Source organism: Catharus ustulatus, chromosome 4 (assembly GCF_009819885.2).
Source record: "Catharus ustulatus isolate bCatUst1 chromosome 4, bCatUst1.pri.v2, whole genome shotgun sequence".
In the NCBI taxonomy this organism is placed as follows: domain Eukaryota; kingdom Metazoa; phylum Chordata; class Aves; order Passeriformes; family Turdidae; genus Catharus; species Catharus ustulatus.
The window spans coordinates 524,860-551,063 of NC_046224.1; the positions used below are offsets into that span (position 1 = coordinate 524,860).

The window sequence follows — 26,204 nt, forward strand, 5'->3', positions numbered from 1 at the left end:
TGCAGGACAGGTGTGCACAGGACAGGTGTGCAGGGGACAGGTGTGCAGTGTGCACAGGACAGGTGTGCACAGGTATGCACAGGACAAATGTGCACAGGACAGGTGCAGAGCACAGCTGTGCCCGGGTGTGCACAGGGAGGTGTGCACAGGACAGGTGTGCAGAGCCCAGCTGTGCCCAGCTGTGCAGTCCCTGTCCCCCCTCACACCCCTGTCCCTCCCTGCAGGTACCCCAACACAGCACAGGACAGGTGTAGAGCACAGGTGTGCCCAGCACAGGACAGGTGTGTCCCCTGTCACCCCTCACACCCCTGTCCCTCCCTGCAGGTACCCCAACACGGCACAGGACAGGTGTAGAGCACAGCTGTGCCCAGGTGTGCAGTGTGCAGAGCCCAGCTGTGCCCCCTGTCCCCTCACACCACTCTCCCTCCCTGCAGGTACCCCAACACGGCACAGCACAGGTGTGCAGTGCCCAGGTGTGCACAGGACAGGTGTGCAGAGCCCAGCTGTGCCCAACTGTGCCCAGGTGTGCCCCTGTCCCCTCACACCCCTGTCCCTCCCTGCAGGTACCCCAACACGGCCTGCGAGCTGCTCACCTCGGACGTGCCGCAGATCAACGACAAGCTGGGCGGGACGAGGCCCTGCTCAACATCCTCTACGAGTTCCTGGAGCACGAGCCCCCCCTGAACCCCCTCCTGGCCAGCTTCTTCAGCAAGACCATCGGCAACCTCATTGCACGCAAAACAGAGCAGGTGGGGATGGCTGTGCCTGGCACCAGCCCTGGCACTGCCTGCTGGGCCTGGGAGCTCCTGGGGTTTGGGTCAGAGGAGGAACAGAGGCTGTGGGAGGTTTGGGAATTGCTCAGGGACTGTTCCAGAGTTCTGGGTTGGGATATCCCTCTGCTGTGGGCCTGGGAGCTGCTGGTGTCCCTGTGCTGGGGTTTAGGTCAGAGGTGCAGTGGGGCTGTGGGAGGTTTGGGAATTCCTCAGGGACTGTCCCAGAGTTCTGGGTTGGGATATCCCTCTGCTGTGGCCCTGGGAGCTGCTGGTGCTCCTGCCCTGGGGTTTAGGGTCAGAGGTGCAGTGGGGCCTGTGGGAGGTTTGGGAATTGCTCAGAGACTGTTCAGAGTTCTGGGTTGGGAGATCCCTCTGCTGGGCCTGGGAGCTGCTGGGGTTTGGGTCAGAGGTGGAACAGAGGCTGTGGGAGGTTTGGGAATTGCTCAGGGACAGACTGTTCAGAGTTCTGGGTTGGGAGATCCCTCTGCTGTGGTCCTGGGAGCTCCTGGGGTTTGGGTCAGAGGAGGAATGGAGGCTGTGGGAGGTTTGGGAATTGCTCAGGGACTGTTCCAGAGTTGGGATACCCTCTGCTGTGGCCCTGGGAGCTGCTGGGGTTTAGGTCAGAGGTGCAGTGGGGGCTGTGGGACGTTTGGGAATTCCTCAAGGACAGAGTTCCAGAGTTCTGGGTTGGGATATCTCTCTGCTGTGGCCCTGGGAGCTCCTGGTGTCCCTGTGCTGGGGTTTGGGTCAGAGGTGGAGCAGAGGCTATGGGAGGTTTGGGAATTGCTCAGGGACAGAGTTCCAGAGTTGGGATATCCCTCTGCTGTGTCCTCGGGAGCTCCTGGTGTCCCTGTGCTGGGGTTTAAGGTCAGAGGTGGAACAGAGGCTGTGTGAAGTTTGGGAATTGCTCAGGGACAGAGTTTCAGAGTTCGGGGTTGGGATATCCCTCTGCTGTGTCCCTGGAGCTCCTGGTGTCCCTGCACTGGGGTTTAAGGTCAGAGGTGCAGTGGGGGCTGTGGGAGGTTTGGGAATTGCTCAGGGACAGACTGTTCAGAGTTCTGAGTTGGGATATCCCTCTGCTGGCTCTTGGAGGCTCCTGGTGTCCCTGCACTGGGGTTTGGGTCAGAGGTGGAACAAGGGCTGTGGCAGGTTTGGGAATTGCTCAGGGACTGTCCCAGAGTTCTGGGTTGGGATATCCCTCTGCTGTGGCCCTGGGAGCTCCTGGTGTCCCTGCACTGGGGTTTGGGTCAGAGGTGCAGGGGGCTGTGGGAGGTTTGGGAATTGCTCAGGGACTGTTCAGAGTTCTGGGTTGGGACATCCCAGGGTATGGCGCAGCTAAAGCTGCACCTCTCACCACAGCCTTTTGGGGATCATCAGAGTCACCCCAATCCATCATCCCTCCTCTGGAAGGGGTGCTGAGCATGGGCTGAGCAGGGATTCAGGAATACCCACATCCCAATAAACACGGGGTTTTAAATGCTTGAGAGGAAAGGAGAATTCTCCAGCTTCACTTATTTCCATGGCCTTGGGTTTCTGTGTGGCACAGAGGGGAGAAAAGTTGGCTGAAAAGATGTGATTTGGTGTTGCCTTGGAATAAGAATTATTCCTTTGTTTCCTGGAGAGTTCCCAACCCAAGGTCGGTGGCTGAGACACAGAGGAGAAGCTCTGGGAGCTGAGAGGGAGTTTGGGACAGTTATGGGGGATTTGTGAGGGAATTGTGAGAGTTTGGGACAGTTATGGGGAGTTTGTGAGGGAGTTTGGGACAGTTATGGGGGATTTGTGAGGGAATTGTGAGAGTTTGGGACAGTTATGGGGGATTTGTGAGGGAATTGTGAGGGAGCTGTGAGAGAGTTTGGGACAGTTACAGGGAATTTGTGAGTGAGCTGTGAGAAGTTGTGTCCCCCACTGCTGGCTGATGCAGGCTCCTGTTTGCACAGGTGATCTCGTTTCTGAGGAAAAAGGACAAGTTCCTGAGCCTGGTGCTAAAGCACATCGACACCTCAGCCATGATGGACCTGCTGCTGCGCCTCATCAGCTGCGTGGAGCCCACGGCGCTGCGCCAGGACGTGCTCAACGTGAGGGCTCCCTGCAGCCTTCCCTTCCCTTCCCTTCCCTTCCCTTCCCTTCCCTTCCCTTCCTTCCCTTCCCTTCCCTTCCCTTCCTTCCCTTCCCTTCCCTTCCCTTCCCTTCCCTTCCCTTCCCACCCTGCCTGCCCCAGGGGCTCTGGGTGTCCATCCCAGCAGCACACCCACCCCTCTGGCAGCTCCTGGCCCAGGGCTGGGTCCCTCAGCCAGGCTGTGGCTCCAGGGCAGGCCTGGGTCACTCCTGGCAGCAGAGGGGTTCCCACTCACGTTTCCATGGAGCAGCCTCTCATGGAGAGCTTGGAGAAAGGGAATCTGTGCTCTTGCCAGTGTTCAGAAATTCAGACATTGATTGGGACAGTGATTAGGGCAATTCCTTATCAAGAGTCAAGGAATCCTGGAATGGCTTGGGTTAGAGACACCCTGGAGTGCCACCCCTGGCATGGCAGGGACCCCTCCCAGTGGCCCAGCTGCTCCCAGCCCCAGTGCCCAGCCTGGCCTTGGCCACTGCCAGGGATCCAGGGGCAGCCACAGCTGCTCTGGCAATTGCAGCCCAGGCAGGAATTGCTGCCCAGGATCCCAGCCAGCCCTGCCCTGTGGCAGTGGGAGCCATTCCCTGTGTGCTGTCCCTTCATCCTTGTCCCCAGTCCCTCTCAGCTCTCCTGGAGCCCCTGCAGGCCCTGGCAGGGCTCTGAGCCCTCCCTGGATCCTGTTCCTGTCCAGGGAGCACCCCCAGCTCTCCCAGCCTGGATCCCTGGGAACTGAGGGGCTCCAGACCCATCCCTGGAAATGTTTTTCCTTGTAATGGGAGTTTGTCATTCTCCAGGCAGCCAAGTTTGGAAATGTTTGGAATTGTTGGGATGAGTTTGGGGGGTGTCACACATCCAGCAGTTTCCCTGGAGCAGGAGTGGGATGTGAATGGACATGGGTGGAGATGAGGGGCAGAGCCTGCAGCTGGGGCTGGGAGGGAGCAGTGGAGCCTTTGGAGGGACATTCCTGGGTAGCCTGGGCTGGAAAGGGAACTGGGGAAGGGTCTGCATGGAGAGCAGCAGGAGTGTCAGCAGCAGGAAGAGCAGGAGCTGCTGGGGGACCTGGGGGGTTCTGTCACTGCTGCTCACTGAGGCATCCAAACCCATCCCATCCCTGCTGATCCAAACCCATCCCATCCCTGCTGATCCAAACCCATCCCATCCCTGCAGATCCATCCCATCCATGCTGATCCAAACCCATCCCATCCATGCTGATCCAGACCCATCCCATCCATGCTGATCCATCCCCATCCATGCTGATCCAAACCCATCCCTGCTGATCCAAACCCATCCCTGCTGATCCAGACCCATCCCATCCATGCTGATCTATCCCATCCATGCTGATCCAAACCCATCCCCATCCAATCTGATCCAAACCCATCCCATCCCTGCTGATCCAAACCCATCCCATCCATGCTGATCCAAACCCATCCCTGCTGATCCAAACCCATCCATGCTGATCCAAACCCATCCATGCTGATCCAAACCCATCCCATCCATGCTGATCCATCCCCATCCCATCCATGCTGATCCATCCCCATCCCTGCTGATCCATCCCATCCATGCTGATCTATCCCATCCATGCTGATCCAAACCCATCCCCATCCAATCTGATCCAAACCCATCCCATCCCTGCTGATCCAAACCCATCCCATCCATGCTGATCTATCCCATCCATGCTGATCCAAACCCATCCCCATCCAATCTGATCCAAACCCATCCCATCCCTGCTGATCCAAACCCATCCCATCCATGCTGATCCAAACCCATCCCATCCATTCTGATCCAGACCCATCCCATCCATGCTCATCCAAACCCATCCATGCTGATCCATCCCCACCCATGCTGATCCAAATCCATCCCCATCCACACCCAGGCCTGTCCCTGCCTCAGGGATGGGATTAGGAGAGGGAAGGAAAGGCTTCCCCTTCCTGCAGAGCTGCTCCTGTTCCAGTTCCTGGACATCCAGGATTTCCTCTCCTGCTCTTTCCCTGCAGTGGCTGAATGAAGCCAGGATCATCCAGAGACTCGTGGAGCTGATCCATTCGAGCCAGGACGAGGATGTGAGTGGGCCTGGGCTGGGGTTTGGGCTGCAGGCTCCTGGAAATTCCTGTTCTTGTCCCAGTGACCTGTGAGGAGCCCCTGGGGATGGCCTTGGGATGTCCCATCCTCTGTTCAGCACCATGTGCAGTTTTGGGGTGGTTCCATCTGCTTTTGATTTATTTTACTCCAAATTTATTGGTTCTGCTGCCTGAGTTCATCTCAAACCTACAGACAATGGGGACTTCCCTTGGGATTAGGGAGTTCCTGGAAGATCCTTTAGAATCTGCCACTTCATGCCATTTTCAGATCTTTTTAACCTGAGTAGGAATTCAGTTGTAAAGTCCAGAAAATGCACTTCTGTGAGCCCAGTTCCCTCAGCTCATCCAGGCAAACTTCCCTCTGTGAGAGGAAATCTGGGAACCCCCATGGGTTTGTGTTGGGCAGATGCTGAGGTCCAGCAGCTCCAGAGGGGCTTGGACTGATAACCAGAGCCAGAGGATGAATTCCTCAGACAGCCCTGGAGAGCTTTGGGTCCCCAGGAATGAGATGGGGAAGGGTTTCCTCCTGCAGGAAAGCTGGGCAGTGGGAGCAGGGCTGGAATGTTTGTGTGCAGGACTGAGGAGGGGATCAGGAATCCTCATCCCTGAGCAGGAATGGGATTGATCCCAGCTGGGGCAGTCCCAGCCTGGCCAGGCTCGACCCTGACCCTGCTCCTGTCCCTTTTCCAGAGGCAATCCAACGCTTCCCAGACCCTGTGTGACATCATCAGGCTGAGCAGAGACCAGAGCACTCAGCTCCAGGATGTCCCAGAGCCAGATCCACTTCTCACAGCACTGGAATCGTGAGTACTGGGGGCACTGGGAGCACTGGGGGGCTCCTGGATCACTCCACAGGGAGCAGACACTGCAGGGATGTTCCTTGGGAGCTGGAGCAGCCCCAGGCAGCCTCTGCAGGGGTTTGGGGTTTGGGGCTCTGGCCAGAGGCAGGAGAGGGGGTCAGGGAGCCCAGAGCTCCCAGCCTGATCCAGGTGAGGCAAAAACCCAAGGAATTTCAGCCTGGAGAAGGGAGGGTTGTGTGGGGCTCCTCTGGGTTCCCCAGCAGCTCCAGGTGCTGCTGCAGTTGTGCTCTGGAGCTGCAGGCACTGGAGGTCACATCCCTGACTGCAGCCTGGGACCTCTCCTGTCAGTTCTGAGCCCCCAGAATTCTGGAGCTGGAATTGCTCAGTCACTCCCCCTGGGAATCCCAGGCCCTTTAATGAGGGCTGTGTTCCCTGCAGCAATGGCCATGGAAGATGTGGCACTTCCAGATTGGTAATTTTAGGTTTTCTTGGTAGTTTTGGAGAGGGTTGTGGTACCCTGCACTTCCAGGAACCAGCTCCAGAATTTCTGCATTTTGGGCAAAGGGAGTCTTTTGTTCCTCTTCACTTTCTGCTGAAGGTTTCAAAGCTCATGGCCCTTCCTGGCCAGTTTCCCCAGCATTGCAGTGACCTTTGGGTTTTGTGTAACTTCTGTCAGCCCTGAGCCAGGAATGGATGATCAGCATCAAGGAGGTGGGGTCAGGGAATGGGCCCCAGATCCAGGTTCAGGAGCTGCTGGCTGGGTGCAATAAAGGGAATTTGGCTCATGACAGAAAATTGACTCCTTTTCCTGCCCCTGCCTCCTCTGCTCTGCTGCAGAGGGTGTTTAGATGCTCCTTATTCAAATAATCCTCCCTCATGAATTATTCAGCTGTTTTTACATTTTTGTCTCATATTTTATTTACACCCATGGAGAGGAGACCTTTTGGAACGTTAGCAAATAGTCAGGGTTGGGCTATGAACTGCAGGGATGCTGGGTTTGGCTGGGTTTGCCTTTGGGGAAGGCAGGAAGGGACTTCCTGAGAGCTGGATTTTGGGGAGCTGTCCCTGAGGGATGGAGCTGGGATTGGGTGGGGAGCAGGAGCTGGAGCTGGGATGTGGTGGGGAACTGGAGCAGGATCTGGGATGTAGTGTGGTACAGGAGCTGCAGGAGCTGGAGCTGGGATGTGGTGGGGAACTGGAGCAGGAGCTGGGATGTGGTGGGGAACTGGAGCAGGAGCTGGGATCAGGAACAGGAGCTCGGATGTGGTGGGGAACTGGAGCAGGTGCTGGGATCAGGAGCTGGAGCTGGGATGTGGTGGGGAACTGGAGCAGGTGCTGGGATGTGGTGGGGGGCAGGAACTGGGATGTGGTGGGGAACAGGAGCTGGAGCTGGGATGTGGTGGGGAGCTGGAGCTGGAGCTGGGATCAGGAGCTGTGATGTGGAGAGCTGGAGCAGGGCTGGGATGTGGTGGGGAGCTGGAGCTGGGATGTGATGGGGAACAGGAGCTGCAGGAGCAGGGCTGGGATGTGATGGGGAACAGGAGCTGGAGCTGGGATGTGATGAGGAACAGGAGCTGGAGCTGGGATGTGATGAGGAACAGGAGCTGCTGGGAGCAGGGCTGGGATGTGATGGGGAACAGGAGCTGCTGGGAGCAGGGCTGGGATGTGATGGGGAACAGGAGCTGGAGCTGCAGGAACAGGAGCAGGAGCTGGGATGTGCTGGCCTCAGCCTCAGTTCCCCCTGCCATGGTTCCTGGGTGGCCGGAGCAGCAGGCTGGGCGGGCTGGGATGTGATGGAGAACAGGAGCTGGGAGCAGGGCTGGGATGTGATGGAGAACAGGAGCTGGGAGCTGGGCTGGGATGTGATGAGGAACAGGAGCTGGGAGCTGGGCTGGGATGTGATGAGGAACAGGAGCTGGGAGCAGGGCTGGGATGTGATGGGGAGCTGGAGCTGGAGCTACAGGAGCAGGGCTGGGATGTGCTGGCCTCAGCCTCAGTTCCTCCTGCCATGGTTCCTGGGTGGCCGGAGCAGCAGGGTGAGCAGGCTGGGATGTGATGAGGAACAGGAGCTGGAGCTGGGATATGATGAGGAACAGGAGCTGGAGCTGGGCTGGGATGTGATGAGGAACAGGAGCTGGAGCAGGGCTGGGATGTGATGGGGAGCAGGAGCTGCAGGAGCTGGAGCAGGGCTGGGATGTGATGGGGAACAGGAGCTGGGAGCAGGCTGGGATGTGATGAGGAACAGGAGCTGCAGGAGCTGGGAGCAGGCTAGGATGTGATGGGGAGCTGAAACTGAAGCTGGAGCTGGGGCTGAAGCTGGAGCTGCAGGAGCAGGGCTGGGATGTGCTGGCCTCAACCTCAGTTCCTCCTGCCATGGTTCCTGGGTGGCCGGAGCAGCAGGGTGAGCAGGCTGGGATGTGATGAGGAACAAGAGCTGGAGCAGGGCTGGGATGATGTGGGGAACAGGAGCTGCTGGAGCTGGAGCTGGGCTGGGATGTGATGGGGAACAGGAGCTTCAGGAGCAGGGCTGGGATGTGATGGGGAGCTGAAGCTGGAGCTGGAGCTGGGAGCTGGGCTGGCTTCTGTCTCCAGTTCCTTCTGGCTGTCATTACTTGGTGGCCAGAGCAGCGGGGTGAGTGGGCTGGGATGTGATGAGGAACAGGAGCTGGGAGCAGGGCTGGGATGTGATGGAGAACAGGAGCTGGAGCAGGGCTGGGATGTGATGGAGAACAGGAGCTGGGAGCAGGGCTGGGATGTGATGGGGAACAGGAGCTGGAGCTGCAGGAGCTAGGATGTGATGGGGAACAGGAGCTGGGAGCAGGGCTGGGATGTGATGGGGAGCTGGAGCTGGAGCTGCAGGCAGGGCTGGGATGTGGTGGGGAGCTGGGGCTGAAGCTGGAGCTGCAGGAGCTAGGATGTGCTGGCCTCAGCCTCAGTTCCTCCTGCCATGGTTCCTCGGTGCCCAGAGCAGCAGGCTGGGCGGGCTGGGATCAGTTCCTGGCAGTGACCCCTGTGTCCCCAGGCAGGAGTGCGTGGAGCAGCTCCTCAGGAACATGTTCGACGGCGAGCAGAGCGAGACCTGCATCGTCAACGGAACCCAGGTGCTCCTGACGCTGCTGGAAACGCGGCGCTCCGGGTGAGCCGGGAGCACGGGAAACCGGGAACATGGGGACAGCACGAACACGGGAACAGCAGGAACACTGGGATCACTGGGAGCATGGGAACAGCGGGAACATGGGAACACTGGAACACTGGGAACACGGGAACAGCAGGATCACTGGGAACACTGGGAGCAGTGGGAACACGGGAACAGCAGGATCACTGGGAACAGTGGGAACACTGGGAACAGCGGGAACACGGGAACAGTGGGATCACTGGGAACACGGGAACAGCAGGATCACTGGAAACAGTGGGATCACTGGGAACAGTGGGAACATGGGAACAGTGGGAACATGGGAACAGTGGGAGCACTGGGATCCAAGGGATCACAGGGAGCAGCGGGAATGTTGGGAACACTGGGATCACTGGGAACACCAGAATCACTGGGTTCACTGGGATCATTGAGGTCACTGGGAACACTGGGATCACTGGGAACACCAGAATCACTGGGTTCACTGGGATCATTGGAATCACTGGGAACACTGGGATCATTGGGAACACAGGAATCACTGGGATCACAGGGAACACTGGGATCACAGGGATCACTGGGAACACTGGGAGCACTGGGATCATTGGGAACACTGGGTTCACTGGGATCATTGGGAACACAGGAATCACTGGGATCATTGGGAACGCTGAGATCACAGGGATCACTGGGAACACTGGGATCACTGGGTTCACTGGGATCATTGGGAACACTGGGATCACTGGGAACACTGGACCCTGCCTTGGGACTGCCAGGGCTCTGTGGGGCACCAGGGGAGGGGCAGTGCCAGCACACAGGGAATGGCTCCCAGCTGCAAGAGGGGATTTCTGGGTGGGGTCCTGGGGAGGAATTCCTGCTTGGGAGGGTGGGCAGCCCCTGGATCCCTGGCAGTGCCCAAGGCCAGGCTGGACACTGGGGCTGGGAGCCCCTGGGACAGTGGCACTAACAAACTTCTGTTGGGTTCCTCTTGCTGAGCTGTTTCCCTTGGAAGTGTTGGGGAGTTTGGAAGTGCTTTGGGAATGTTTTTGCCAGCTCTACTTGGAGGTTAATTCTGATCTGCCCCTGAGCCCAGCACAGCTTTGGCTGTGTGAACAGCACCTGGGAAATTATAACAGTATTCATTAACACAGTACAATAAATAATAGAAGTAATTAATATCATAGAATCAATATAATGCAGGTATGGGAATGTGTTCAGGAGCTGAACATTATTATTTTTCATCCTCATTTTTGAAGAGAAAATCACTGACATGGCCAGTGTCACTGGTGGCTCTTCAACAAAGTCTCCACCTCTGGATGCTGGGGGCAGTTCTGGGCCCAGGAGAAGGGAGATGGGATGTGGGAAGTGGTTTTAGTGGCACTGCTGATCTAACACCCAGCTGGGCAATGGTGCAATGTCACAGAGTCCCAGAGTCCCAGGGTGGACTGGGGTGGGACTGGGAGGGACCTTGAGGAGCCCTGGTTCAGAGTGGGAGGAGGGAATTGTGACTCCTGAGTGAATGCCAGTGTTCCCCCAGCGTGGAAGGCCTGATGGACTCGTACACTCAGGGATTCGAGAGGTCTTACACTGTCAGCAGCAGCATCCTGCACGGCATCGAGCCCCGCCTCAAGGACTTCCACCAGCTGCTGCTGCGCCCGCCCAAGGTACGGGGGGTGGGGACAGACAGACTGACAGACTGACAGAGAGACTGACAGACAGCTCTGGGGGACAGACAGACTGACAGACAGACTGACAGACAGACTGACTGACAGACAGCTCTGGGGGACAGACAGACTGACAGACAGACTGACAGACAGACTGACAGACAGACAGCTCTGGGGGACAGACAGACAGACAGACTGACAGCTCTGGGGGACAGACAGACAGACAGACAGCTCTGGGGGACAGACAGACTGACAGACAGCCCTGGGGGACAGATAGACTGACAGACAGACAGACTGACAGACAGCTCTGGGGGACAGACAGAAAGACAGCCCTGGGGGACAGACAGACTGACAGACAGCTCTGGGGGACAGACAGAAAGACAGCCCTGGGGGACAGACAGACTGACAGACAGCCAGCCCTGGGGGACAGACAGACTGACAGACAGCTCTGGGGGACAGACAGAAAGACAGCCCTGGGGGACAGACAGACTGACAGACAGCCAGCCCTGGGGGACAGACAGACTGACAGACAGCTCTGGGGGACAGACAGACTGACAGACAGACTGACAGACAGCCCTGGGGGACAGACAGACTGACAGACAGCCAGCCCTGGGGGACAGACAGACTGACAGACAGCTCTGGGGGACAGACAGAAAGACAGCCCTGGGGGACAGACAGACAGACAGACGGCTCTGGGGGACAGACACACAGCTCTAGGGGACAGACAGACAGCTCTGGGGGGGACAGACAGTTTGGGGGGACACACAGCCAGGGAAGGGACATCCACAACATTCTGTGGGTGGGGATGAGGCAGCAGGAATCTGCAGCAGGAATCTGAGGGTTGTGTTCAGGGAAATCTTTGGGACTGGGGGATGACTGGATATAGGGGATGGAGGAGAAGGAACTTTCAGTGGATGGCTGGATTTTAATATCACAGTGATCCCAGAACCGTCCTCTTGGGAAGGTGATTTCGGTTTCCCTGCTGAGAACATTCCTGAAACGAGTGGGTTCTGTTGAATCCCAGAATCTCAGGACAACTGGGCCTGTTAGGGATCATCCAGTGCAGCCCCTGCAGGCAGGGTCCCCTGGAGCAGGGGGCACAGGGACACATCCCCTGGCTCTGGGGTGTCTGCAGCGTGGGGGCTCGGGCGCTGCTGGGCTCTGAGCCCCCATGGAAAGCTGTGCCCCATGGCTGAATCCAGCCAGGGCTCTGTCCCTCCTGGGCACCAGGGCAGGGAGAGCCCTGTTCTGTGGCAGTGCTCCCTCCCTGACTGTCCCTGCCCCTCAGAAACCGGCGATCCTGACCACGCTGGGGGTGCTGGAGGAGCCGCTGGGGAACGCGCGGCTGCACGGCTCGCGGCTGATCGCGGCGCTGCTGCACACCAACACCCCCAGCATCAACCTGGAGCTCTGCCGCCTGGGCACCATGGACCTGTTACTTGTGAGTACCTGGGGGGGCTCCTGCTGGGGTCTGCTGTGTGCTGGGGGTCGGGGTCCTGCTCTTTCCCTCACTGCCCCAGGCCCTGGAGGAGCTTTTGTGCTCCTGACTGCTTGGGGTTTGGGACTGAGCCTCACCTGTGAAGCAGTCTGTGCTCTGTGCTCTGTGTGTGTGTGTGGGGTTTGGGACTGAGCCTCACCTGTGAAGCAGTCTGTGCTGTGTGTGTGTGTGGTGTTGGGCTGAGCCTCACCTGTGAAGCAGTCTGTGCTCTGTGCTCTGTGTGTGTGGGGTTTGGGACTGAGCCTCACCTGTGAAGCAGTCTGTGCTCTGTGTGTGTGTGTGGTGATTTTGGACTGAGCCTCACCTGTGAAGCAGTCTGTGCTCTGTGTGTGTGTGTGGTGTTGGACTGAGCCTCACCTGTGAAGCAGTCTGTGCTCTGTGTGTGTGGTTTTGGACTGAGCCTCACCTGTGAAGCAGTCTGTGCTCTGTGTGTGTGGTTTGGACTGAGCCTCACCTGTGAAGCAGTCTGTGCTCTGTGTGTGTGGTTTTGGACTGAGCCTCACCTGTGAAGCAGTCTGTGCTCTCTGTGTGTGTGGGGTTTGGGACTGAGCCTCACCTGTGAAGCAGTCTGTGCTCTCTGTGTGTGTGGTGTTGGACTGAGCCTCACCTGTGAAGCAGTCTGTGCTCTGTGTGTGTGTGTGTGGTGTTGGACTGAGCCTCACCTGTGAAGCAGTCTGTGCTCTGTGTGTGTGTGGGGTTTGGGACTGAGCCTCACCTGTGAAGCAGTCTGTGCTCTGTGTGTGTGTGGGGTTTTGGACTGAGCCTCACCTGTGAAGCAGTCTGTGCTCTGTGCTCTGTGTGTGTGTGGTGTTGGACTGAGCCTCACCTGTGAAGCAGTCTGTGCTCTGTGTGTGTGTGTGGGGTTTGGGACTGAGCCTCACCTGTGAAGCAGTCTGTGCTCTGTGCTCTGTGTGTGTGGGGTTTGGGCTGAGCCTCACCTATGAAGCAGTCTGTGCTCTGTGTGTGTGGGGTTTGGGACTGAGCCTCACCTGTGAAGCAGTCTGTGCTCTGTGTGTGTGTGTGTGTTGTTTTGGGCTGAGCCTCACCTGTGAAGCAGTCTGTGCTCTGTGTGTGTGTGGGGTTTGGGACTGAGCCTCACCTGTGAAGCAGTCTGTGCTCTGTGTGTGTGGGGTTTTGGGCTGAGCCTCACCTGTGAAGCAGTCTGTGCTCTGTGTGTGTGGTTTTGGACTGAGCCTCACCTGTGAAGCAGTCTGTGCTCTGTGTGTGTGGTTTTGGACTGAGCCTCACCTGTGAAGCAGTCTGTGCTCTCTGTGTGTGTGGGGTTTGGGACTGAGCCTCACCTGTGAAGTAGTCTGTGCTCTGTGTGTGTGTGATTTTGGACTGAGCCTCACCTGTGAAGCAGTCTGTGCTCTCTGTGTGTGTGGGGGGTTTTGGGCTGAGCCTCACCTGTGAAGCAGTCTGTGCTCTGTGCTCTCTGTGTGTGTGTGGTGTTGGACTGAGCCTCACCTGTGAAGCAGTCTGTGCTCTGTGTGTGTGGGGGGTTTGGGACTGAGCCTCACCTGTGAAGCAGTCTGTGCTCTGTGTGTGTGTGTGTGGGGTTGGACTGAGCCTCACCTGTGAAGCAGTCTGTGCTCTGTGTGTGTGTGTGTGGGGGTTTTGGGCTGAGCCTCACCTGTGAAGCAGTCTGTGCTCTGTGTGTGTGTGTGTGGTTTGGGACTGAGCCTCACCTGTGAAGCAGTCTGTGCTCTGTGTGTGTGTGTGTGTGTGATTTTGGACTGAGCCTCACCTGTGAAGCAGTCTGTGCTCTGTGCTCTGTGTGTGTGAGCTCCTACAATGCTGAGAGATGAACTTTATCCCAGGATCCCTGAGGCTGGAAAAGGCTTCCCAGAGCCTGGGCAGCCTTTAGAGAATTCCTTCCACCCTTAGCAATGATTTAGCTCTGTTCTTCCTGGGATTCATTCCCTCATTCATTAGCACTGCCCCAGCAGAGTTAAGCTGTTTTATTCACGTTTCTGTGCTGTGAGTGCTGTGTGTGTGTGAGGATTCCCAAGTGCTCCATTTACTGGGAGCATTCACTGATTTCCCAGCAGACTGAGCCCCCTGGGAACACAGAGCCTAGCCAGCAGTGGGTGTTGGTGTGTTACAGGAAAGCTGAGGGGAATTGCTGAGCCAAACCAGCTTGGGCAACAACTGAATATCCCAGAGTGGCAGGGTGCTGGCATGGGTTGGGTTGGGTTACAGATCCCTGGTGTCACTGATGTTAAAACCATCAAACTTCACCCCCAGTAACTCTGGCACGTCTCCTTCCCCCTGCAGGATTTATTTTTTAAATACACGTGGAATAACTTTCTGCATTTCCAAGTGGAGCTGTCCATAGCAGCCATCCTGTCGCACTCGGTGCACGAGGGGAAGCAGGGGGAGCCGGGTACCAAGGACGAGGCTGCGAGCGCCAGCGGAGCCACGGAGCCTGCGGAGCCTGCGGAGCCCGCGGAGCCCGCGGAGCCGGGGCCGGGAGGCACCGAGAGCGTCATGGTCACACACGTGAGAGAGGGGCAGGGGAATGAACTGCACAGCACCACATTGCACTGCACAGCACTGCACAGCATGGCACTGCACTCACAGCACTGCACAGAGCAGCATGGTCACACACGTGAGAGAGGGGCGGGGGCACTGCACGGCACAGCACAGCACTGCATGGCACAGCACAGCATGGCACAGCACAGCACTGCACGGCATGGCACAGCACAGCACTCACTGCACTCACTGCACAGAGCGTCATGGTCACACACGTGAGAGAGGGGCAGGGGCACTGAGCTGCACAGCATGGCACTGCATGGCACTGCACAGAACTCACTGCATGTCACTGCACTGCACTGCACAGAGCGTCATGGTCACACACGTGAGAGCGGGGCAGGGGCACTGAACTGCACTGCACGGCACTGCATGGCACTGCACTGCACTCACTGCACAGCACTGCAGAGAGCGTCATGGTCACACACGTGAGAGAGGGGCAGGGGCACTGCATGGCACAGCACAGCACTGCACAGAGCAGCATGGTCACACATGTGAGAGCGGGGCAGGGGCACTGAGCTGCACAGGATGGCACTGCATGGCACTGCACAGAACTCACTGCACAGCACTGCACAGAGCGTCATGGTCACACACGTGAGAGTGGGGCAGGGGCACTGCACGGCATGGCACAGCACAGCATGGCACGGCACTCACTGTACAGCACAGCACAGCATGGCACAGCACAGAGCTCACTGCACTCACTGCACAGAGCGTCATGGTCACACACGTGAGAGAGGGGCAGGGGAATGAACTGCACAGCACAGCACTGCATGGCACGGCACAGCACTGCACTCACTGCACTCACTGCACAGAGTGTCATGGTCATACACGTGAGAGCGGGGCAGGGGCACTGAACTGCACGGCATGGCACAGCACTGCATGGCACAGCACAGCACAGCACAGCACAGAACTCACTGCACTCACTGCACAGAGCGGCATGGTCACACACGTGAGAGCGGGGCAGGGGCACTGCATGGCACAGCACAGAGCTGCATGGCACTGCACAGCATGGCACGGCACTCACTGTACAGCACAGCATGGCACGGCACAGCACTGCACAGCACAGAACGGCATGGCACTGCATGGCACTCACAGCACTGCGCTCACAACACAGCACTCACTGCACTGCACGGCACAGCACAGCACTCACTGCACTGCACGGCACAGCACAGAACGGCACGGCACAGCATGCTGTGGTGTTGGCAGGGGCAGCAGTGCTGGGATTGCTCAGGGGGAGCAGGGGGAGCAGTGCTGGGATTGCTCAGGAGCAGGGGAGCAGTGCTGGGATTGCTCAGGAGCAGGGGAGCAGTGCTGGGATTGCTCAGGGGGAGCAGTGCTGGGATTGCTCAGGAGCAGGGGGAGCAGTGCTGGGATTGCTCAGGGGGAGCAGTGCTGGGATTGCTCAGGAGCAGGGGAGCAGTGCTGGGATTGCTCAGGGGAGCAGTGCTGGGATTGCTCAGGAGCAGGGGGAGCAGTGCTGGGATTGCTCAGGGGGAGCAGTGCTGGGATTGCTCAGGAGCAGTGCTGGGATTGCTCAGGAGCAGGGGAGCAGTGCTGGGATTGCTCAGGGGGAGCAGTGCTGGGATTGCTCAGGGGGAGCAGTGCTGGGATTGCTCAGGAGCAGGGGGAGCAGTGCTGGGATTGCTCAGGAGCAGGGGGAGCAGTGCTGGGATTGCTCAGGAGCAGGGGGAGCAGTGCTGGGATTGCTCAGGAGCAGGGGAGCAGTGCTGGGATTGCTCAGGGGGAGCAGTGCTGGGATTGCTCAGGAGCAGGGGGAGCAGTGCTGGGATTGCTCAGGGGGAGCAGTGCTGGGATTGCTCAGGAGCAGTGCTGGGATTGCTCAGGAGCAGGGGAGCAGTGCTGGGATTGCTCAGGGGGAGCAGTGCTGGGATTGCTCAGGGGGAGCAGTGCTGGGATTGCTCAGGAGCAGGGGGAGCAGTGCTGGGATTGCTCAGGAGCAGGGGGAGCAGTGCTGGGATTGCTCAGGAGCAGGGGAGCAGTGCTGGGATTGCTCAGGGGGAGCAGTGCTGGGATTGCTCAGGGGAGCAGTGCTGGGATTGCTCAGGGGCAGGGGAGCAGTGCTGGGATTGCTCAGGGGAGCAGTGCTGGGATTGCTCAGGAGCAGGGGGAGCAGGGGAGCAGTGCTGGGATTGCTCAGGAGCAGGGGGAGCAGTGCTGGGATTGCTCAGGGGGAGCAGTGCTGGGATTGCTCAGGGGGAGCAGTGCTGGGATTGCTCAGGGGAGCAGTGCTGGAATTGCTCAGGAGCAGGGGGAGCAGTGCTGGGATTGCTCAGGAGCAGGGGAGCAGTGCTGGATTGCTCAGGAGCAGGGGAGCAGTGCTGGGATTGCTCAGGAGCAGGGGAGCAGTGCTGGGATTGCTCAGGGGAGCAGTGCTGGGATTGCTCAGGAGCAGGGGAGCAGTGCTGGGATTGCTCAGGAGCAGGGGAGCAGTGCTGGGATTGCTCAGGGGCAGGGGAGCAGTGCTGGGATTGCTCAGGAGCAGGGGAGCAGTGCTGGGATTGCTCAGGGGCAGGGGCAGTGCTGGGATTGCTCAGGGGCAGGGGAGCAGTGCTGGGATGGCTCAGGATCAGGGGGAGCAGTGCTGGGATTGCTCAGGGGCAGGGGAGCAGTGCTGGGATTGCTCAGGGGGAGCAGTGCTGGGATTGCTCAGGGATCCCAGTGTGACCAGTGCTGAGTGTGGAATTCTCTCCTTCCCCAGCTCTTCCAGAAGTGCTGCCTGCTGCAGAGGATATTGGATGCCTGGGAAGCCAATGACAAAATCCAGTAAGGAATTGGTGCCCAGGGCTCAATCTTTGGGGACATCCCTGGGGAATTCCCAGTTCAGGGGCTCCTTTTGGGGTTTGGAGCTGGGGGTTTCCTGCTGCCAGCCAGATTCCCGGTCAGCTTTTGGGATTTGAAGGCATGATGGGTTTAGGGATGTTTCCAGCACCCCATCCCAAACACTCACTCTGCTGCTTTCCTCGGGGAACCCCTGCAAAAGTCACTTCTTTTGTTTAAATGCACAGTTTTATTCTCCCTGGAGTAGAAAACTGCTGGAAGTTGGCATGGCCAAGCATTTGTGCCTGGATTTCCTATTTTAGCTCTATAAATCCCCTGCATTTTGTGCTGACTGGGCTGATAAAATCTAAATATTTTAAAAGAACTAAAACATTCAAGTGGAAATGTTCCAGAGGATTCAGTTTCCATGTCCAGCTCAGTGTTTGGTCCTCCCTTTCTATTTCTGCTCCTGGTGGTTTCCAAGGGCTCTGGAGCCCCACTGGAATTGTTTAGGCCATAATTGATGGGTTGAGGTCTGGATTACATTTTTCTGTTGGTTTGGTTTGGGATTTTTGGGTTTTTGGTCCTTTTTACAGCCCCTTGTCCACATAAGGAATTTTGCTGGGCATTTCCCTACCCGTTCTCTAGGACCAAAAATATCCCTGGGTGCTGCCTGGGAGTTTTCTGCTGAAAGCAGAAAGGAGCCAGAGCTCATCCCTGTGTCCTGCCAGAGAGTTCAGTCACCCCCACACTGGAAAGAATCTGAATGGAAGGAGAAAAAATAGAGATTTAGGCAGAGGAATCTCAGCTGGGGCTTTGGGAAGCTGGAGTTTCCAGAAAGGTCCTTGGCTGCTCTCAGAGGGCAGAGGAGCCAGCAGGGGCTGCCCCTGCACCCCTGGAATGTCCAGGGCTGGACACTGGGCTGGGAGCACTGGGACACTGGGAGGGGTCCCTGCCATGGCAGGGGTGACATTCCAGGGGCTCTGGGGTCCCTTCCCCCCAAATTCCAGGATTCCCTGAGCTGGTTTTGGGCAAGGCTTCACTGTCCAGGAGGGGAAGCAGTGAGGAGCCAGAGAAGGGGTTTGGGGCTGCTCAGGCTCCTGCTGGGATCTGAGTTTATCCCAGGGGGTTTGGGGCTGGGATCTGGGTTTATCCCAAGGGATTTGGGGCTGGGATCTGGGTTTATCCCAGGGGGTTTGGGGCTGGGATCTGGGTTTATCCCAGGGAATTTGGGGCTGGGATCTGGGTTTATCCCAGGGAATTTGGGGCTGGGATCTGGGTTTATCCCAGGGAATTTGGGGCTGCTCAGTCCCCTGCTGGGATCTGGGTTTATCCCAGGGGATTTGGGGCTGCTCAGGCTCCTGCTGGGATCTGGATTTATCCCAGGGCTGGAATTCTGTGTCCATTGGGGCAGGAATTCTGTGGGCATTCCCAGGGTTCTGTCCTGGCTCTATGGGTGTCCCATCCAGCTCTGTGTGTCCCATCCCAGCTCTGTGTGTCCCATCCCAGCTCTGTGTGTCCATCCCAGCCCTGTGTGTCCATCCCAGCCCTGTGTGTCCATCCCAGCCCTGTGTGTCCCATCCCAGCCCTGTGTGTCCCATCCCAGCTCTGTGTCCCATCCCAGCCCTGTGTGTCCCATCCCAGCCCTGTGTGTCCCATCCCAGCTCTGTGTCCATCCCAGCTCCCTGTGTGTCCCATCCCAACTCCCTGGCTGTCCTGGCTCCATGGGTGTCCTGTCCCAGCCCTGTGTGTCCCATCCCAGCTCCCTGGCTGTCCTGACTCCCTGTGTGTCCCATCCCAGCCCTGTGTGTCCCATCCCAGCTCCCTGGCTGTCCTGACTCCCTGTGTGTCCCATCCCAGCTCCCTGGCTGTCCATCCCAGCTCCCTGGCTGTCCTGACTCCCTGTGTGTCTGTCCCAGCTCCCTGTGTGTCCCATCCCAGCTCCCTGGCTGTCCCAGCTCCCTGTGTGGCTGTCCCAGCTCCCTGTGTGGCTGTCCCAGCTCCCTGGCTGTCCCAGCTCCCTGGCTGTCCCAACTCCCTGGCTGTCCCAGCTCCCTGTGTGTCCCATCCCAGCTCTGTGTGTCCATCCCAGCTCCCTGTGTGTCTGTCCCAGCTCCCTGTGTGTCTGTCCCAGCTCCCTGTGTGTCTGTCCCAGCTCCCTGTGTGTCCCATCCCAGCTCCCTGTGTGTCCCATCCCAGCTCCCTGGCTGTCCCAGCTCTGTGTGTCCCATCCCAGCTCCCTGTGTGTCCCATCCCAGCTCCCTGTGTGTCCCATCCCAGCTCCCTGGCTGTCCTGGCTCCCTGACTGTCCCATCCCAGCTCTGTGTGTCCCATCCCAGCCCTGTGTGTCCCATCCCAGCTCCCTGTGTGTCCTGGCTCCCTGTGGCAGTGGCTGTCTCTGTTGCAGGGCAGAGGGGGGCAGGAGGAGAGGGAACATGGGGCACCTGACGCGCATCGCCAACGCCGTGGTGCACAACATGGAGAAGGGGCCCATGCAGGCCCAGATCAGTGACTTCATCAAAGGTACTGCCTGCTCCTCTTCCTCCTCCTCTTCCTCCTCCCTCAGCTCCCCCTCACTGCTCTCCAGGGACAGAGAGCCCTTGGGAGCTCCTGGGGGGCTCACTGCAGGGGTTTCCTTCAGATCTTTCCCCCTGGGAAGGATTCCAGGGAAATCCCAGTGTCCCATCATGTAAAGTCCAGTGAGACCCCTCTGGCTGCTCTGGTTTTCACAGTGAGGTTCAGGTGGGCAGTGGGAGGTGTCCCTGCCATGGCAGGGTGGGCTCTGAGGTCCCTTCCCACCCAGCCCATGAGTCCATGACTCTGTGACTCCTCTGGGGAAAGGTTAAATGTCCCCACAGACCCCAGATGTGCTCCTCAGGGATATTCCCACTGCCAGCTGTGTCCCTCCTGCCCTCCCTGCATCCCCTTGGAGAGCTGGTTTTGTCCCATGGGTTTGGGTGGCAGGAAGGAAGATTTTCCACTTTCCACATTTCCCTTCCCCACTGCTCAGCCCTTGCCAGGCTGGGAGGGGGCACAGCTGGGCAGTGACAATCTGGGGGCACATCTTTGTGCTCTTTTCTCCTTTTATCCTTTCTCCATTTCCTGTCCTCAGCCCTCAGGTCCTGCTCGGGGCTGTTCCCAGCAGGGTGAGGGAACTCTCAGTGCTCAGACCAGGTGAGTTCAGCTGGCTCAGAGCTCCCAAAGCCCATGGTCTCTGTGTCCCTGTCCTTGCAGAGCTGCCTGAGGACTGCAGGGGCAGGTGGGAGAGTTTTGTGGAGGAGACGCTGACGGAGACGAACCGGAGGAACACGGTGGATTTGGTGAGTTGGGCACTGCAGTGCTGCTGGGCTCCCCCTGACAGAGGAAAGGGACATTCCTGGTGTTCCTCATTGCCTTGTTGTGCTGAAGAACACTTCAGGGCAGGCTGGAAAGCATTTCCATAAAATTCCATAGCAGCAGAGCTGATCCCTGGTGCTGAGCTGGGATTCCCTGGGGCAGCTCCTGCCTGGGCAGGACCTGGGGCTTTGGTGGAGCTGAAACATCAGAGCTTTTCCAGCCCTTCCTGGCTCCCTGACTGCTCTGTGCTTCCCCAGGTGAGCACCCACCACCTGCACTCCTCCAGTGAGGATGAGGACATTGAAAGTGCTTTTCCCAACGAGCTCACTCTCCAGCAGGTGAGTTGGGATCATCCTCACTGTTCCAGGGAAACTCACTGCTCCTGGTGTGGAGCAGCTTCCTGACCTCTGCTCCCAGCCCATGTGCTCAGCTCCTTTGGGCCTTCCCAGAAAGTTCCATGGCCTGGGATCCACCTGGGATCCACCTGGGAGCAGCACAGGAGGGTTGGGGCAGGAATCCCAGAGCTCACCCTGCCCTGGGAAGGGGTGCAGTGAGGACTCCACACACTCCCTGGGGTTGTTGTGCTTTCCTGGAGGAGCTGTTTCCCTGCCTGTCTCTGGAATGTCTCTGGACACCCTCATGATGGATTTTTGGGACCCTCCCCAGGCCTTCTCTGAGTACCAGATCCAGCAGATGACGGCAAACTTCGTGGATCAGTTCGGCTTCAACGACGAGGAGTTTGCAGACCAGGATGACAACATCAAGTGAGTCTGGGGGGTTTGGGGCAGCACCAAGTGAGTCTGGGGGGTTTGGGGCAGCACCAAGTGAGTCTGGGGTGTTTGGGGCAGCACCAAGTGAGTCTGGGGTGTTTGGGGCAGCACCAAGTGAGTCTGGGGGGTTTGGGACAGCACCAAATGAGTCTGGGGTGTTTGGGATGGCACCAAGTGAGTCTGGGGGGTTTGGGGATGGCACCAAGTGAGTCTGGGTGTTTGGGATGGCACCAAGTGAGTCTGGGGGGTTTGGGATGGCACCAAGTGAGTCTGGGGTGTTTGGAATGGCACCAAATGAGTCTGGGGGTGTTTGGGGCAGCACCAAGTGAGTCTGGGGGGTTTGGGATGGCACCAAGTGAGTCTGGGGGGTTTGGGATGGCACCAAATGAGTCTGGGGGTGTTTGGGGATGGCACCAAGTGAGTCTGGGGTGTTTGGGATGGCACCAAGTGAGTCTGGGGGTGTTTGGGATGGCACCAAGTGAGTCTGGGGGGTTTGGGATGGCACCAAGTGAGTCTGGGGGGTTTGGGATGGCACCAAGTGAGTCTGGGGTGTTTGGGGATGGCACCAAGTGAGTCTGGGGGTTTGGGATGGCACCAAGTGAGTCTGGGGTGTTTGGGGCAGCACCAAGAGAGTCTGGGGGGTTTGGGGCAGCACCAAGTGAGTCTGGGGTGTTTGGGGCAGCACCAAGTGAGTCTGGGGTGTTTGGGGCAGCACCAAGTGAGTCTGGGGTGTTTGGGATGGCACCAAGTGAGTCTGGGGGGTTGGGGCAGCACCAAATGAGTCTGGGGGGTTTGGGACAGCACCAAGTGAGTCTGGGGGGTTTGGGGATGGCACCAAGTGAGTCTGGGGGGTTTGGGGACAGCACCAAGTGAGTCTGGGGAGTTTGGGGACAGCACCAAGTGAGTCTGGGGAGTTTGGGAATGGCACCAAGTGAGTCTGGGGGTGTCCCCCTTCCTGTCTCCCTGAAGTGCCAGTGCTCCCTTCCCCAGGAGGGAAAGTGGCTGCACTTTCCATGGATCCCAGCAGAGCCCTGTGCCTCCCCTCCTCATTCCAACAAGGATTTAATTCCTTGGAAAAGATCTAACTACCCAGTTTGCTCCCATTCCAACTCATTCCAGACCAGGGCTGGCCAAAGCTGCCTGCTTTATTTCCAGTATCCCTCTTTAAAATGAAGGAATACTTTTCCTTGCTTCTCCACCTGGCTGTGGAGATGGGGCTGGCTCCTGGAAAACAAGGAGCTGTTTGCAGCCTGAGGAGGGATAATGAGGCTCATTTGTAAACCTGAAGCACAGGGAGGATGGGATGCAGAACCTGGAATATTCTGGGAGTGGTGCTCCCTGCCAGCTGCTTCCAGCTGTTGGACACTGGCCTGGAAGAGGATTATAATATTTAATATTAATATTTAATACCAGTCCTGTGTCAGTGTCCCCGGGATTGCAGGAGTGTAGAACTGCAGAGTCTTTCAAAGAAAATAACCCTGAAAAAACTACAGATCCATGAGTAGGGGGAGTGAGCTCTTCCTGGATCCAAAGCTGGGAATTGGGAATTTCTGGGCCTGCAGCACCCTCTGCTGTTCCCACCAGGGCTCCCCTGGCTTGGGCTGGGAACTGGGTCATCCTGGAATATTCACATCTTGGAATATTCACATCCTGGGATGTTCACACCCTGGGATATTCACACCCTGGGATGTTCCTGTCCTGGAATATTCACATCCTGGGATGTTCCTGTCCTGGGATGTTCACAGCACAGCCCCACCTCAGTCTTTGAGCCACTCCTGCACTGAGTGTCACAGAATCCCAGGATCCCTGGGGCTGGAAAAACCTTCCCAAACCTCCCAACCCAGCCTTGTCCCCAGCCCAGAGCCCTCAGTGCCACCTCCAGGAATTCCTGGGACACCTCCAGGGCTGGGGATCCACCCCTCCAATCCTGAGCCCCCTTCCATGGGGAAATCCCTGCTGTGCCCAGCCTGGGGCTGTTCCCTCTCCTCCTGTCCCTGTCCTTGTTCCAGAGCCCAGCTGTCCCCCAGGGATCCCAGAGCCCAGCTGGCCCCCAGGGATCCCAGAGCCCAGCTGTCCCCAGGAATCCCAGAACCCAGCTGTCCCCCAGGGATCCCAGAGCCCAGCTGTCCCCAGGAATCCCAGAGCCCAGCTGTCCCCAGGGATCCCAGAGCCCAGCTGTCCCCCAGGAATCCCAGAGCCCAGCTGTCCCCAGGGATCCCAGAGCCCCGCTGTCCCCCAGGGATCCCAGAGCCCAGCTGTCCCCCAGGAATCCCAGAGCCCAGCTGTCCCCAGGGATCCCAGAGCCCAGCTGTCCCCAGGAATCCCAGAGCCAGCTGTCCCCCAGGGATCCCATAGCCCAGCTGTCCCCCAGGAATCCCAGATCCCAGCTGTCCCCAGGAATCCCAGAGCCCAGCTGTCCCCCAGGGATCCCCCCCAGCCATGGGCAGGGAATGTTCCAGGCTGGAGTAACTCTTTCCTCAGGGAGGGGACCTGGTGGCCCAGGGGCAGCAGTGGCTGTGCAGGGATCCCAGCCCAGGAGTGGCTGTCCCCTGCTGTCCCTGTCCCTTTGGAAGCCCCTGGAGCCCCCCCTGAGGCTCTTCCCTCCCTCCTCCTCCTCCCCCAGCGCTCCCTTCGACCGCATCGCCGAGATCAACTTCAACATCGACGCTGACGACGACAGCGTGAGTGGGGAGCTGGGCTAGTGCTGGATAAATGTGGTTCTGGAAAGGTCCTGCTTGCATTCTGACAGAACAAAGGTTTGGGGAGGTTTGGGCAAGAGAGAGGGGGCTGAGAGAGCCAGGGCACTGCTCAGGGCTCAAGGGAAATGTTCCCTGTGGAGCAGCACCCCTGGCATGGAGGGAATCTCCCTCCCTCCCTCCCTGCAGTCAGTCTGCTCTTAGAACCATGGATCCTTGGGTGGGAGTGGGAAGGGACCCCAGATCCCCCCCCAGTGTCCCCCTGGCATGGCAGGGACCCCTCCCAGTGGCCCAGCTGCTCCCAGCCCCAGTGCCCAGCCTGGCCTTGGCCACTGCCAGGGATCCAGGGCAGCCACAGCTGCTCTGGCAATTGCAGCCCAGGCAGGAATTGCTGCCCAGGATCCCAGCCAGCCCTGCCCTGTGGCACTGGGAGCCATTCCCTGTGTGCTGTCCCTCCATCCTTGTCCCCAGTCCCTCTCAGCTCTCCTGGAGCCCCTGCAGGCCCTCGGAAGGGCTCAGCTCTCCCTGGATCCTCCCTTCTCCACGTGAACACCCCCATCTCTCCCAGCTTTCACTCCTCTCTCCAGGCACAGCTTAGGGAGGCAGAGATGGATTCCCCATGGATCCAAACCTTGCTGGCTGTTCCCAGCCTTCCCTGGTTTATTGCCACAAAGCCAAGCAGCAGCTGGGCTGTGGTGATCCCAGCTGCTGAGCAGAGCTGGGTTTGGTCAGCCCTGAGCCTTGGGCTGGGAGCAGAGTCCCCAGGGAAGCTGTGGAATGTGATTTCCCTTTGCTCCTGCAGCCCAACGCCTCCCTGTTCGAGGCCTGCTGCAACGAGCGCATCCAGCAGTTCGACGACAACGAGGAGGAGGAGGATATCTGGGAGGAGAAGGAGATCTCCTACGCTGCCCAGGTCAAGTCCAGGACACGGTAAGGGGAGAGCAGAGCCCTCACCTTCCCCCTGCTGCTGGGAGTGTGCAGCCAGTCCAGGCCAGAGGGATTCCTTGGGGTTTGTGTCCTTTGGGGCTGTGGGGTTTGATCTGACAACCCTGAGTGCCTTCCCTGCCACTTGTGCTGGGGACAGGTCCAGCTCCAGGGACTTCATTAACAGTGGGAGCACCTAATTAATGAGTTTTCTATCAAACACATTAACCCTCCCACCCTTAGTGTGAAATTTGCTCCTTCCCTCATCCTTGGAGAGCAGGAGGTGAGACTGAGGAGTGGGCAGAACATTGTTTCTCAGAATGTTCAAATCAGAAAAGTGAGAACAGGGGCATCTCAGGCTTTGAAATACAGTAATTTCACAATTACAAGCTGCACCATTTTGACTGAAATTTTGGTCCGAACCCAAAGTGCGGCTTATAATCAGGTGTGGTTTGTGTATGGACAAAGAAGGAAAAGTTGCTGTTTTAGTTTGGAGGACAGGTTGTGTGCTGAGAAAGGCAGGAGCTTCTCTCTGAAATGGAGAATGGAAACCCCCTCCCTCCAAATTATTGTAATTTTGAAATCAAGGGGCTCTCAGGCAAAAATATGGGAAATTCTTTTCTAGGGAAATTAAAATAGAAATACAGCACTACAAAGAACAAACCCCAAACCCTGACACAGTCAGAGTACAGCCTGACACCCGTCAGGCAGGGTGTTGGCAGCAGTCCCATCCCATGGTGGCTGCATCCTCCTGCAGTGACAGATGTGGCTCAGCTGGAGCAGTGCTCCTGTACAAGGTGCAGTTTCCCTCTAAAGCTCCAGTGGGGATGTGGAGAAATCCGTTTTTCCTCTGGAGTCCAGTGGAGAAAGGGGCTCCTTAGTGTCCCAAAACCTCTGTTTTTAATCTTGGTAAGAAATGTTGGGCTCTTCCCCCTGGCTGGAGCAACTCCCAATGGGATGCAGTAATTTTATCAGTCCCACAGTGGGACTCAGTGCCATGAGCAGAAAATGACTGGCTGGAGGAAGGATGGGTTGTGAAAAGATAAAGAACACTGCCCAGCTGGTTTAATAAACCATGGCCATGAACAGGAGAATCCATGAGATAAAGAACACTGCCC

At 58.0% G+C, this 26,204-nt stretch overlaps 1 protein-coding gene across 1 annotated transcript in view; it reads left to right on the top strand.

Moving 5' to 3' along the window:
- PPP6R2 (protein phosphatase 6 regulatory subunit 2) overlaps positions 1 to 26,204 on the top strand; it is a 74,756-nt gene that overhangs the window by 37,066 nt on the left and 11,486 nt on the right. The window contains 16 exon segments of the mRNA XM_033058704.2: positions 564 to 625; positions 628 to 749; positions 2,711 to 2,848; positions 4,881 to 4,946; positions 5,655 to 5,767; positions 8,787 to 8,900; positions 10,426 to 10,552; positions 11,841 to 11,993; positions 14,328 to 14,552; positions 17,302 to 17,366; positions 19,768 to 19,883; positions 20,595 to 20,680; positions 20,954 to 21,034; positions 21,363 to 21,460; positions 24,090 to 24,147; positions 24,965 to 25,092. Of these exon segments, the coding sequence (XP_032914595.1) occupies positions 564 to 625; positions 628 to 749; positions 2,711 to 2,848; positions 4,881 to 4,946; positions 5,655 to 5,767; positions 8,787 to 8,900; positions 10,426 to 10,552; positions 11,841 to 11,993; positions 14,328 to 14,552; positions 17,302 to 17,366; positions 19,768 to 19,883; positions 20,595 to 20,680; positions 20,954 to 21,034; positions 21,363 to 21,460; positions 24,090 to 24,147; positions 24,965 to 25,092 (1,752 nt within the window).